The 15,022-nt window shown below is 37.1% G+C and overlaps 2 protein-coding genes across 3 annotated transcripts; one reads left to right on the forward strand and one right to left on the reverse strand.

The window, feature by feature from the left end:
• The first annotated feature begins 240 nt into the window (after positions 1 to 240).
• On the forward strand, positions 241 to 8,290 carry ccm2 (CCM2 scaffold protein). Of its 2 annotated transcripts, none has more exons than XM_087778781.1 (10): positions 241 to 561; positions 4,163 to 4,339; positions 4,409 to 4,492; positions 4,575 to 4,758; positions 5,812 to 5,948; positions 6,215 to 6,350; positions 6,416 to 6,473; positions 6,562 to 6,688; positions 6,756 to 6,894; positions 7,004 to 8,290. In XM_087778781.1, the coding sequence occupies exons 1-10, from the start codon at positions 532 to 534 to the stop codon at positions 7,306 to 7,308; spliced, it is 1,377 nt and encodes a 458-aa protein (XP_087634907.1). In that variant the 5' UTR covers positions 241 to 531; the 3' UTR covers positions 7,309 to 8,290. The 2 variants fall into 2 exon arrangements, with proteins under 2 accessions (XP_087634907.1, XP_087634906.1); XM_087778780.1 differs by lacking the exon at positions 241 to 561 and adding an exon at positions 3,406 to 3,550.
• A 3,468-nt stretch (positions 8,291 to 11,758) lies between these two features.
• fam167ab (family with sequence similarity 167 member Ab) lies at positions 11,759 to 14,013 on the reverse strand. The gene is made up of 2 exons (XM_087779078.1): positions 13,732 to 14,013; positions 11,759 to 12,019 (listed from the first exon to the last, which is right to left on the reverse strand). Exons 1-2 carry the CDS (start codon positions 14,011 to 14,013, stop codon positions 11,759 to 11,761), a joined length of 543 nt encoding a protein of 180 aa, XP_087635204.1.
• Positions 14,014 to 15,022: the final 1,009 nt, after the last annotated feature.

A 15,022-nucleotide genomic window follows, 5' to 3' on the forward strand; every position in this document is an offset into this window, starting at 1 on the left:
GAAAAAACATTATGTTTAATTAATGAATTCTAACAGTTAAATATATAGAATGGAAACGAAACATATCCCAATATGAAAGTAAAACGAAAAACCTTCCGCCAATATCAATCTTCTTTCATAAATATATTCGGTGATATTTATTTAATCTAATCTAATCAATTTAAATGTATTCTTCATCATGTTTATTTTGATACTGGTGCAAAGCATGCTGGTCCAGAGTTATACGCCCAAAATGGCGGCACAGTTGAAAAGTTTTGACTATTTTGCCAGAGTTTATTTTTCTAATGTAAAATTCGTTTTATACATTACTATCCAATAACAATTGTCTCACCTCCGTGACAAGTCAATTTCCAAGTTGTTGATGCGGCTCCAAACAAAATGATGAGAAGACCGGTGTTTGACCAGACCCTGAACTTTACTGTCACTGTACCAAGGCTAGGCTAGCGCGCTAACTTTTGTTTTGAGTTATGCATAGCGTTGTTCGGTTTGCCTCCACCCGTGGACTATGAAGGAGAACTGCCGCATCTAGAGATGGAAGAGGACGTGAAGAAAGTAAAACGGGTAAGTACGAAGGTTTACAGACTCACTCAACAAGTTGTCGGGTTAGCATGCTAAGTTTAGCCTGTCAAAGTAGAGTAAGCTGACACTCCAGCTACACTATTATGCATAGAAGATAATCGCTATTATTTCAATAATTCTAGTATTAATTCGTTTTAAATTTGACATATACTATGGCAAATACAAGGATATCAGCTAGAATAATAGAAACGGTGACTAGCTTGTTTACTTTTTTTTTTCAAGGGGAAATTGTATGTAAGTAGCTCATTTCTAATAAATTGTCAATGTATACATTTGAACTGGATCACATTTCGCATTCTACACATATGTATTAGTTTCTTTCATAACTATATGACTCTTCGTGGATCCGTGTATAGTGTTTACTGCTGTTGCACTTGAGGAAAACATTTTCCTAAAACAGAAATTTTCTGATTAATATTGGTATTACTATTAATTATGAATGATATCTATAGTTTCAACCAACTGTTGCATACAACAATATTCTATCTATCTATTCCTCCCCCTGCACATCAAAGAATATAGCACAATTCTGACTTAACAAAGTTATTTCTATTGAAGGTAATTTCACTGCCATTAAATTTGTCTATATTATCTTATAATTAATTTATATTTAAATGTTATTCCCAATCCCTTCCTGTTTACAACATTGGCAATAAAAAAATCTTATTCTGATTAATTATTTAATTGACTGTGTCTGTCAAAGGTTGATATACTTCTGCCCTAGCATCTTTTTGTAGGTTCCTTATAAGCATATTTGTAACACTGTGTATGAAGGCCCACAAAGCTTGGTTGCAGACAGTGTTCTTTAATATCTGGTTAGTGTCTGTGCTCTTGACATGAACTGTCAGAGGGAGCAGTGATCAATGTCAGTCATGCTTTGTTATGAACAGTCGCTCTCGTCCTCATGCTCACTATTGAAGTCTTTTAAAAGGATCTTTGAGTTTCAACTGTCACTAAATAGTTAAACGTACATTAATTTAACGATTTGTATTGTTTGTAAAGTTATTAACCAACTGTACATTTGATCTGCTGCTTAGAATGAGGTAATTTTAAATTACTTATATATATATATATGTTCTGAAGTTTAACCATTATTTTCATATATGGCAAATAAATTCATGTTTGTATTACACGTTTGGATCATATATTTTCATGCAATTTCTGTATTGGCCACTAGGTGGTGACATTAAACCGTAATACTAGATTTCTTTGAATTTCCTCTTATTCAGAGTTACTTCATTCAGGCGTGATGACCAATGAAACTAAGGGGAATGAAGCAAATGTAACATTCTATGACACTTGATTTGCAGAAGTTAAACTTTCTTTCATCAATTTTGGTAGAAATTGTAATGGCTGAGCTTGTTCTGTGGTGTCGTCCAAAAAAGAATGCAGCCACTATCAAAATCTAAAGTTTTTGGCTAATGCAGGCATCTACTTTTTGAAGTAAATTAAATTGTGTTCCTCAAAATATATTTCTAAATTAATGAGCATTATTTTATGTTACGGGTTGGTCTGTTTTGCAAAAGTGGTTTGTGGTTTAGGCATTGTGGTGCCACATTTGGCCCAACTGTGTTTCCTGCCAGCCCTCTTCAGAGGTTATAAGCAAAAACATGAAGACATACTTAAATCAGATCGGATCACAACAACATTACACAATAGTCATAAGGATTTTAATTGTAAATTCTCAGCATCTCGCCCGGAAATCATATGCCTGGAGAAGGTGGGGCCGACTAACTTGTAAACCATACAGTCTATGGCCAAAAATATCTTGTGTACTTGTGTATGTATTTTTTAAATTTAGCCCTTTTGTTTTTTACAAAAACAAGACGAGGGCAAAAATTAAAAATAGTGAGTACACTAGCCCCTTTATGTACAACATTTCTTCTAAAGATTTGTATACAGTAGTGTGACATTCTAACAAAGGTGCAGGACAGTTTTTTGGATGAGTCTGTAATATTTTAGGGCACTATCTTTTGCACACACTAGTACAATTAATGAACAACAATTATTTTAGATTGATAGATGTCTTTTCTATGTTTTTACTCCTAGACAAGGGCAGAACCGGGGGAACAATTATTAATATGATGATGACCACTAACTAAGAATTCCATTTATGCAAGTTTAATTAAAGTGTTTTCAATACCCATGAGCCTTGATAAACCTAATACAAGGGGACCTCTTTATTCCTTCATGTTTTTTGTCTTTACATTTCTAGAGAGCAAAACATTTTAGCTGCACAACAACAAACGGAATAGTTTTAATTTAGTTCAGCTGTGTAGTTTTAGCCACTAAACACTGGTTATTATTAGTTTGCTTCTTTGCTGTAAACTAACTGTAGGTTTCAGGAGAGCCTTTTTGTCTTCTTAACATTGGCTTAATGGTCTTTGTTCAGGGGAAATCTGTTACAATACGGCGTGACTTATGAATTACAGTACTTCTCCAGTAAACATAGTATTTTCTCATTCATTGAAAGCTTGTTCAACTTTGGCTTTTTTGTAGTCAACACATCTCCTATTTCACCAGTAGGCCATGCATGGTTAACGTTCTATTTTTTAATTGATTATTTGTGAGACAAATATATACATGTATATGCAGTTTCTCTTAAGTGATCCATCTTAATTAAGTAGGTATCATGAATCTCTTCCTGCTAGTCAAACACAAATTAATGGCGGCCACATCTTTATCACATTTCTGCTTTGTTGAGTAGTGAGAATGTAGAAGCACAAGTGCGTGTGTCATCACAGGAAGTTGTGGCGTCTCTTTTTCCGGTCCACACTTTGTTTTATCGAGACTGACAATACCCTGCAAGTCACACACACACACACACACACACATTCAAAGTGTCTCTCAGTTAGCAGCTGTTGCTGTGTGCAAGTGGAGGCAGCAGGTGTCGAGTGTAGCTCACATGAACCAAGCAGCATCCAGAGACATGCTCGCAAATACAGCAGCAACTGGTTTCATGGAAACAGAGGTAGGCTTGATGCAGCTGAGAGATAATAGTTTGTTTCTATTGATTGTTGGGTTTTGTTGTTAAATTTAATCAGGAAATAAAAATTATACGTGTTATAATGTCTCTAAAATATTTGTTTGTGACCCTGGTCTGGAAAAGCGCTCTACAAATATAAATGACTTACTTACTTAACTTCCCTTTTTGCTCTTTCAATGAAGTTTATTGTAGACTAGCTAGAAGTTTTGTTTTTCTTGCCCAAGTTTTTAGCAATATTACATTTTATTTTCTTTCCTTCAGCCCTGTTTCTGAGAAGAAATGAAACTGTGTGAATTTTTCCCATAAGAAACTTATTTGTAAGAGTTTTCATTTTTTCATTTTGACTTTAAAACTGACATTTTAATTGTGTTCTCCACTAGGTTAGAGGCATGGGATTCGACTTCTTTTCTGTAGCTGGGGTATCTAAACGTCTAATGTGATATTTCTGAATTTAGTTGAAATGCTAGTGCCTTCTATATTCTATCTTTTAATGGGCCAGTCTGTAGTTTAGTTGCAACCTTTAATGTTGCATCTACAGTATTCAAAATGGTGTCTGTTTTCCTTTTCAATAAACCAACACACGTCTGTGTACCATAGCCGGGGATTGTGTCGCCGTTCAAGCGAGTCTTCCTGAAAGGAGAGAAGGGTCGAGACAAGAAGGCTCAGGAGAAAGCCACTGAGCGCAGGGCCCTCCACACCTTCTCTCTCTCGCAACCTGATCACCGCATCGACCCTGAGATCCTGCTTAATGACTACATAGAGAAGGAAGTCAAAGTAAGTCACAAGAGGCCTTTTGGTCGATTTGAATCCATATTTTATTCAACATTGTTATGTACTCTCCAGTATTTGGGTCAGCTGACGTCAGTCCCTGGATACTTGAACCCCTCGAGCAGGACAGAGCTCTTGCAACTCATCGACAATGCACGGGTTCGAGAATAACACACACCTATTATCAATATTATTAATAATGATGATTAAAAGAGTGATAACATGAATTGAACTTTCTCAGAAGAGCCATCAGCTGGCAGGCCAGTTGACCTCAGAGCAGGATGCAGTGGTCAGTTTGTCGGCCTATAACATCAAGCTCGTGAGGAGAGACGGAGAGGACATCATCCTCCGAGTCCCCATCCACGACATTGCTGCTGTGTCTTACATCAGGGACGACTCACTGCACCTGGTGGTGATCAAGACAGGTACCAGAAATCACATCAATTAAACATGACACTGCAAGTTTAACTAATTAGTTAAACTATCAGTCAGTCTGACTGGTCTTCTTATAAGCAAAACACATTCAGTTCTTAAATGAATACATTTGAGGGATTAAAAGATAAAAAATATTCTGTTTAAAATGATCCAGAGAGGTCAGAATTACCATGCTGTTCTCACAAAATAAATGTATTTCAAAATTTGATCCCGGACAACATGGAGACAAACACAACAACCTCAAGAAAATTATGGAAAAATCTGCACAAATAAATAGATCTTAAGATGCTTCTTGGAGGAGTCACAAATACTTTTAAGGTTATCAATAATTTAGTCTTTCAACTTCAGAATCATGCACATGGTGTTTGTAACAAAATACTATAAAATAAACAATAAACAATTGTAATTCGTTTGTATAACAATTTGAAGTTGTTTTTTTTAATATATTCTGTATATGGGAATAAAAAAAAAATATTGCAAGATTTTAAGATTTTACGCCTAAAGAATTAAAATAAAAAATTGCATGTAACAAAATAAATAAAAAACTTATTCCAATATAGTAATTCACATTTTTGGCTAAAGTTTGAATATATTTTCCTTTTTATTCCAGCACATGCCAAACTGCAAAGAGGACATAAAAGATTTAAGAAATGTGCAGGTTATAAATGAGAATAATGTGGAAAAATAAACTTGATGGAAGATTTAGTCATGCATTTGTTTGTATGTTTATAGTAATTATTTTCTTTAAATACTGCTTTTGAATCTTTGTTCAAATATTCTATATGCAGTATAATTCTGTTTTTTCCTATTACTTGCATATTTCAGATAATATAGTCTTTTCCGGAAACAAAACCCTGTGGGAAGAATATTTACGGTCTGAAAAGCAGCGTTAAGTCAGTCTGGTTGATTCTGTTTCTGCACCTCAGTGTGTGGTCTGCAATATTGTACCCTCGACATCACATGATGAACAATCCTATTTTAAAGTCATACGGCGATTAATGTATGAAACTAGTCGATAAACCAGTGTAATCTGTCCTCATCAGCTCAGGACTCGGGCGGCTCACCCTGTCCCAGTTCATGTCCTGACCTCAACAAATCTCAGACTCTGAGCTCGCTGACTGAGAGTGGAGCGGTGCTGGTGGAGGTCTGCTGTCTGCTCGTGCTGGCCGTCAACAATAAGGTGGATATTTGAAATGATGGAGGGAGATGTAAGAAGGAATCTCCAATGTTAAGACAGTTAATGCAACTATGTCAAAGTGAGACATTTTCATACTTTACTTGTACTCACTTCTGATTTATTATACTTTATCTTCTAGCTAATACTTTTTATTTTTATATTTGAAAAAGAAGACTAATCTTGTGTTTTGTTTGTGTCAGTCTTTCTCAAGATTTTGTCAATGAAACATCCTGAAACCCTATTAAAGCTCGATGATTCGTGTGTTTCAGGCAGCAGCAGAAGAATTGTGTCTACTGCTCAGTCAGGTCTTTCAGATCGTTTACACCGAGTCCACCATCGACTTTCTGGACAGAGCGATATTCGATGGAGCCACCACTCCCACCAGACACCCCTCCCTGTACAGTGGTGAGTACGAAACCCACCACTGTCATCTGCTCAGAGGCGTTCTAACCAGAAACCTGAATTCTTAGACGACTCTTCCAGCAAAGTGGATGCTAAAGAGGCGTTTGAGGGCGAAGGAACCGCTTTGTAAGAACCTCATTCTGTTTGCTACTCCTCTTGTTTTATCTCAGGCTGAACACAAAGTAAATATATTTTGTAAATATCCTCTTTCCAGTTCTTTCCAGGAGGCAGATGGCAGCTCCGCCTCGGCGTCCAACCCAGCTTCCCCTCAGATGAAGACAGCCAGTGAAGGAGAACTCAGCACCACCGCAGCAGAGCTCCTCCAAGACTACATGACCACAGTGAGACGAGGACGTCTATCAGTGTCTTAATCAAACTTTGTTCAAATCTTGTTCTTCTCTCTTCTAGCTTCGAACTAAACTGTCCTCTCAGGAGATCCAGCAGTTCGCCACATTGCTCCACGAGTATCGAAACGGTTCATCCGTGCACGAGTTCTGCATTAACCTGCGACAGCTTTATGGAGACAGTAGGAAGTTCCTTCTTCTTGGTACGATTACACAAATTCTCTAATTACTAAAGAACAAACACACAAATTAAACTTTTTCAAGCATTATTTTGATCACCTACCCCAACGTTAAGTCATAAAATGTCTGCAGGTCTGCGGCCCTTCATACCAGAGAAGGACAGTCAGCATTTTGAGAACTTCCTGGAGACCATCGGCGTCAAAGACGGACGAGGCATCATCACCGACAGCTTCGGCCGCTACCGTCGCACCGCCAGCTCCGCCTCGGACTCCACCACCAACGGCAACGGAGCAGCAGGGGGCAGCAGCGACGGCACCCACTCGGAGGAAGGCCAGGAGACGTCGGAGGGGGACGAGTGGGACAAGATGATCACGGACATCAGCAACGACATCGAAGCACTGGGCTGCAGCATGGACCAGGAAGGACCCTCGCCCTGATCACGACTGAAGGAGTGAAGAAGGAGGCTCCATGATGAAGGTTCTTCTCTGCACTTGTGCTTCAGGCTGGGGAGCCAAATCCATTCCAGCAAGTCATTTTCATGCTTTAGAAGGGTTTGCTGAAAAAGGACGTAGGATTTACTGATAAATCGTTTGGGTTTTTTTGTGCCAATTCATCGACTTCAGCCCCTTCTTAAATCACCTTTTTATTTTTACACTTTTGTGTTTTATTCTTACTGATTTTATGGACTAATCTATTTATTTTCCTCATCATTGCTCCTCAGATGTTGCAGAGCTATGTATGAGTGTGAAGTTACTCAAGGTTTTTCACCAATTATCTGTACGTCGGACAATCTACTTTCAGCAAGAACAACTTCACAAGACCAGTTATTGTTTACTGTATTACATTTTATTCACCCAGAAAAGTGAAACATAAATTATACACACATTTAATTTCTCAGTAACTAATAACTTTAGTGTGGCAATAAATGGCACTTTGTTGTGTAACACAGACCCATTACTACCGTGATTACACAATGGATTGTATTGCATTGAGATGTTATTATATGATGCAGTTTTATAAACATTGATTATAGTAACTTATTAAGTAACTAATTCTGTCTTTATACTCCAGACAAATTTTCAACATTCTTGAACCAAAAAGGTCAAAACAATTCCTTGTTGTTTCACAGTTGTTATGCAGTGTTAGTTTGTTTTAATAACATCTTAGTTGCTTCTGTTTTTTTTGTTATATCGTCAGTGTTTTGTATATAGTTTTGTACATATGTTATCGAAACCAACGGAGGGAAGACGTCACCAACTAGACCACGACGAGGCCAGTTGATCGATGGCTGACGGAAGCTTCTTTACTCATGCAGGTCATTTGATGCGTCGATTCTTGTGCCTGCAGTCAAGCTGCCACACAAACACAGAGATGTGAAACTATTGTACAGATTTATAATTAAACATATGTCACTTTTTATGGGTTGTCTTTTTTTCAAATAGTTCAGGGGTGTTGACAGCTAAACAATAAAAAAAACAACATGAAAGTACAACAAAAATGCAAAAATAAAAAAATGATAATTTCAGTTGTTAAATTGAATTTAAATATTTCTGATTCAAGTGTGAAGGGTTATGTGGTTAATATATTGGCAAAGAATTATGGTCAAACAAGTTAAACTTGTTATTTATTTATTATTTATTATTTGGGGACAAAATAAATTCTCATATATATAAGCTTCTCTCTCTTTAAGTTACTGCTAAAACAATTTATTTACATCAACATTTCTGCGTGATAATAGCTTTAAAGAAAAAAAAAGAATGAGAGAAGTTATTCTTTATGGAGGACCAGACTCTTCAAAATAAAATGCCTTCAGACAAGTTATTGCATTTATTTTTTAAATCGTGTGTGGCCGAGTAACTTTGAAAAACTTCTGCTTTTAAAACAAAGATTAAAAAGACTCAAAATCAAGGAAAAGTAATTTTATTGTGTTGATAACTTCATGTGAATACATCAAGATTCCAGCTGACATGTTATATCTTATGTTTTAAGTAACTCTACAATGTTTGGATCTATACCTGTGAAGTTCCAGAACCTGATTCTGATCCAGTTTGTCAGGTGTTTGCTTCACTGGACTTAATCTGCTGTGGAACTCGGGTCTCCAGCGCAGATGTTCATCCCGATGGTCCCAGTCAGGGTTTAATCCAACTTGACGAAAAAGCTCGGGAACATTCCATTCTTCGACCGACTCCCTGCTCCGGTCGCTCGGTGTGAACACACTCTGGTGTGTGGAGGGCACTGAGGGAGACCAGAACACCCGGGCTCAGATGTCCAGAGATCACCTGGACGGTGATGTCAGACTGCATCAGATCACACTCAGGTACAATTCAATCCTCATTCCAGGTCTAATCCTACATCAGACGGATTACGTAATCCTGCACCAGATGACTAATGAGACTGTTAAACATCTCTGACCAGAGTTCAGTGCCGGCCAATTATCTCTGGTACTGACCCATGTCCAGTCTGTCGGTCTGCATCAGCTCAGACTGAAGGATCCAGCAGCGAAGGTACAAGTGTAGATTTTAACCTAGAGAGACCAAGAACACACACACACACACACACACACACACACACACACACACACACACACACACACACCCCCACACACACACACACACACACACACACACACACACACACACACACACACACACACACACACACACACACACACACACACACACACACACACACACACACACACACACACCAATCTCTCTTTTTAGGAATGTACTCTTCAATTTAGCCTTAAAAACCTGAGTTTCATAAATAAGTCAACCAGGTCTGGTAGTTAAACCCGACCCATGAGTCTGAGTGACTCATGTCTAACTCGCACTCGAGTTACAGTCACGTGTGTGTGTGGGACTCCGTATGACTTGAGATTACAATCCTTCTTGCCAAACATGTATCACATCATTTGAAGCTGGAGCTTCAAAAAAATAACTTTACTTTAAATGTACTTTGATGTTGTTTGTTTAAATGAAAAAAAAATCCTGGTTACGTTGCCGACCTAATTTTAATGTCTACCATCTGTAACGGGCCCTTCTATATGAGTGAATATAAGAATCACTGCAATATTATTTTTTAAGTATCTGATGTTACATCTAGCATAACTACAGTATCATGCTTATGTCTTATCTTGTAAACCATCTTTATGGGTCATTATAGAAACATGAAGATTCATTTGTATTGACTCAAATTCAACTAATCACGGACAAATAAAGACTCTGCGGGCGGAACTTGGAGTTTGACAAATATGATTTAGATAGTCGCAGGAACATGTATGACCTCATTTACAGTAATGAGGAAAACATTTAACGACACAACAAATGTGAATGTAGTCTTGCAGTTCGTACCAATTCGATCATCAAACAAGTCAATCATCCATGTCTATGTAATTCCTGTTGAAAAGCTTCACATCCCATAGTTTAAAACTCAACATGGTTCATCCTTAAACCACACAGAGTCGGGGTCATTATGTGGTTCAACATAGAAAAGTTTGTGTTAATTTATTTGTATCATTATTGTTTGTTCTTGCAGCTGAAAGACTGAGTTCATCTAAAGGTCAACATTGACGGCCTAAAAATGCAACAATCACTGCATAAAGAGTGATTTTGTTGACTTTTTTCTGCCTGAATAAAAACAATATTCTGCGCTCGGTCAATTGCTTTATTAATAATTCATGTAAGTCCATTATACAGCAAGATTCTGACACTACATTACCAGTGCAAAACAAAATGTATTCATTATGTTTTATTAATCTAAACAATCCCGTCCATCAGAACTACACAACAGGGATCAGCTCTAGCTGATTTATAAATGACGTATGAAGTAGATTAGTTTAGATTTAGGTACAAAATGATGTTTATATTTGATTTTATATCCTCATTTTAGCAACATGATCTTTTGTGTCTGGAATTTTGACCTTCGTCTTGAGATCACAGCATATGAAACCTTTTTCCGTGAAAACACAATGGCAAGAATGTCAGCAAAAGATGTCTACAGCAGCTACCAACTGATAAGATGAAATCTTTTTTTTGTTCTGAGCAAGGTCTGTGGGCCAAATGTGCCCCGACAAGCAATCTAATGTTGGACGGATCTTCAAATGTCTTAAAATCAAATTAAATTAATGTGCATGTTTATATAACAACCTGTAAAGATGCCAGTGTTTAAGATAAGATAAGGAACAGACATTTCTGTTGTCAACAAATGTACATATATTTACTATAAACTCATGAAGGAAAGACATTTTTTCACTTTTGATGAACTAGTTATCATCACTTCTGATTGTTTTGCTTCACTAGCTGTTTTCCTGATCAAATCTGGGTCACCTTATTTACAAGGAACCAAAAAAAACCTGCAAGATCCTTGCAATTACTGAGGACGAGAGGATACAGTACAGGATATATTTTAGCTTTTAGTTCTATTCATGCAACATTTTGTTTTCAATCTCTGACTTTTTTGAAGTCTATGACATTGACTGCTTAAAGATTATATATACGTATATATATAAAGTAGACAATACCTTTTAGTTTTAGTTAGTATTTATTCATTTATTTGAATGTGTGTTCATATGTATAATAAAATATTGAATTTATTATTGTAAAACGTAGTTAAATAAGTAAATTAAAACTAAGCAGTGAATATGGACGATAGGTTTGTTTGTGCTGTAGCCATTAGCGCTGCATAAATCACAGTCGCTTTTTTAGCATAAAACACTTGAGTAACTTTGAAATGTCATAGACAAAATATTAAACCTGTTTGTCACCTATAAGATTTAAATAAAAATCAATAAGGAGAGATTATGTGTGTCTTTAGTACACTTGATTATTGTTAGTTTGCTTCATCCGTCAACAATTTAAAAAAAAATCCAATTCAAAATGGCTGCCGTTAGCATAGCGAGAACCTCCGCGTGTTGATGTTCATCTTGGTGACCCCGATGAGTCTGAGCGGGGCCGAGAGGCCCAGGCCGCCGACCGGGGACTCGCAGGGCAGGTCCGACAGCTCGTCCTGCTCCTCCAGCCCGTAGGTGGCGTCGTTGAGCATCCGCCGGTGAAGGCGACACGTGTGCTCGATCTTCAGCGTGTGGATGTCGCTGCGCAGGCGCATGAGTTGAGCGGCGAGCTGCTGGTCCTGGAGCCTCATGGCCGTCTGTGGCCACAGTGGGGATTAAAAAAACATCTTTAAAGTTGATGCAAGGACATTTGATCACCGAGATAGTCAACATGTCCCCTAGATGGCGCCATAAACATGTTCGGTGAGAGCCGGTGACAGATGTTTCCAGTGGCACCTGCTGGAAAAGGACTTTAAAAGCTGCTGAAGTCAGCAGAATTCCACAGACGCTGCCAGGATGAAAACTCTATGTAAGTCGAGCAAGAGAGATCATCTGTGACTCAATAACATTATTTATAGGTTTGTAGTTGATGCCGTTTGTCTTTGAGAGTCTGTTCATCCTGGAAAATCTCTTGTAGTTGTCAGAATTATTGTAGATTATTTATTGTTTATTGTTAGTGTTTACACTGCATACATTAATTCTGTGATGAAGGGGCTATTAGAAGGAAATGTACTATTAAATCATAAAATAAATAAAACCATGAAGGACACAATATTATTACCAACAAAAGAATATAGAAATAATATATAGTAAAATTGTATATTATAGTTTTATATAAAACACAATAAAATCACAATTTAGGTATATTAAGCTTGATTTTAATTGTTTTTGCTTCTTTATTTCACTCAACAGCCACTGTATAAAATGTGATCCAGGTTCAAAAACATAATGAACCTTTTTTGTATTATTCTATTTTAAAACATGTTTTTTTTATAAAGATTCTTAGAGTTTTTACCATATATTGAACTGAAATAAGAGCAATATTTTGTACATTTTAACTACAAGTAAAACAAAATGTAGTATAAAGTGTTATAATTGTTAAAAATTGGGAAAAGGTTAAGGGGTTTTAAAAAGCCTACTGAAAATAATGTTTTTAAAAGTGCATAGTTTTAAAATAATACATACATATTTAAAAAAACGGTAAAAATGTTAAGTCAATTGTAGATTGATCGCTATTCTCTCACACAATAGTACATAGATAGAACTTTATTGATCCTTGGAAAAAAATCGTTGCTAACGTTAAAAATAAACAAGGTGATGCAGTTTAACAGTTTATGAAATGTACATGGCATTTAAAACTGTTGGTCTCATGATAATTATACGATTACTTTTGTATTCGAATTCATGCTTTAATAAAATAAAAATATCCACTCACAGTAAGGTCATTTTGAAATAACATCAATGAAAAAATGCCAGAATATATTTTGAATTATTATGTAAGATGCTAATTCTATGACAAATTATCAATTTCCTTAGTAAAAATAATTAAAGGATCTCTTGAGATTTTTCCTGACGTAATGACCGTTGCCATCTAGCGGCCGGAAGTTTAGTTGCAACAAAAAAATGAACAAGCTGTGAGGATTTGCATCTTAATTATGATATATATTTTTTTATTTTACATACATTCTACAGGACTATAAAGCATAAAATAGTGAAAATAGAATAGGATTTTAAAGCCAAAAAATACAATCATTTAAATATTGAAAAAAGTGAGATGGTGAAAAAATCAAAGCAAAAGCCAAAAAGAAAGAGGAAAGAAAATGTAAAAAGAAATGTAAAAAATAAATCGGTATTTTCTCAGACCCATAGTATTGTGTAATTAACCGCACTTGTATTTTGATCCCTTTAAATACATGTTCGCATTAAAAAACGTTTTCACTCTTTTCACTTTTCATTCACTGTAGTTGTGTGAAGTTAACTTTCAAAAGTTGTTAGAAAAAAAAAATGATGGTAAAAACATTGTTCATACCAGTTCGGTCCTGATCCAGCAGAGAGCTTCACCGATGCTGCCGAACCTCTCCAGAACCCCTGGAGTCACATCAGGACTTCCTGTTGGAACGTTGGCGATCTCGAGTTCCCTGAAACCGTCGGCCTCCACTCTGGCCTTCCACTCCAGATACGAAGGTCTGCGAGTTTCCAGTCTCAGCTTCTCCGTCAGGGCTTTTAAGTTCAGCAAGTGATCGTCGACCTGAGGTTCTCCGTCACACGGCAGCTCCTCAGACACGTTGTCCACTCGGATCGGAGGCTCCATGTTCAGCAGAGGTCACTGGTGCATGGGTCAGCCTACTGGTCTGGTTCAAATGGTCTTGAGGAAAGAATATAAACCTTATCCTGGGATTCATTTGTCAGATCACACCGGGTGAAAACCTGCAGGAGGATCAACATCTGACAGAACAAACCGTTTCCACGGCAACCATAGTACGAATCAGCAGCTCTCAGGTGTCATTGAGGAAACAACACCTGGACGTGTCATGTGACCTTTATCCATTCGTCTTACTTCTATAAGCTAAAAAAAAAGGTCTCATCCGTTCATTTTCTAACAGGTAGTGTCCTCAGGAACGTCTCAGAGTCCTACCTGTGCTGCCAGTCTCCTCTAGGTACTCCCTTCACAGATCTGAGTCACTTCCTTTGAATTAAAGTTGTACTGTCCACTGTTTAAGAAAGAAAACACAAACTTTCTTACCTCAGTGTCGGGCTGGTAGACGATGTGAGGTCACACTGTGTCTCGTCTTCTTCTCTTGTTTTGTAAGTGGGCAGTGACCGGGGGAGGGGCAGGAGGATGACTCCTGGTCGCTCGGAGACTCCTCTGGAATCTCCCCTCATGAATATTGGTCATCAATTACGATAATAAATGGTTTCTTTACTTTACCTTTCTTAACTATGGTGCGCCCCTCGTTCGCTTGATGACCCTGAAATATCTGAAATACTACTGTGTGCAGAGGAGGAAGGATTTAACAAATACTTATTTGTTTGAAACACATGGAATCTTGTGAGACACAACGGTCACATCTTCTTATCACTTCTTAATTACTTATCATTTTTCACAAACACGTAAACTTGTTGAATCCACGACCAACTGTATAGACAACAGATGAAATATTTGGTCATACTTGTAATAGAGCATGTGTATTTTTGGATGGAACCAGAAAAATGTATTTCACTCTTGCGCAAGAACATCTTGGAATCATTTAGTAAAGGTTGAACCATGATACAAAAGTTATTCTACTCATTTATACATGGAATGTGGAAGTGGATTTCTT

This window comes from Callionymus lyra, chromosome 17 (assembly GCF_982586985.1).
Source record: "Callionymus lyra chromosome 17, fCalLyr1.hap1.1, whole genome shotgun sequence".
Taxonomy (NCBI): domain Eukaryota; kingdom Metazoa; phylum Chordata; class Actinopteri; order Syngnathiformes; family Callionymidae; genus Callionymus; species Callionymus lyra.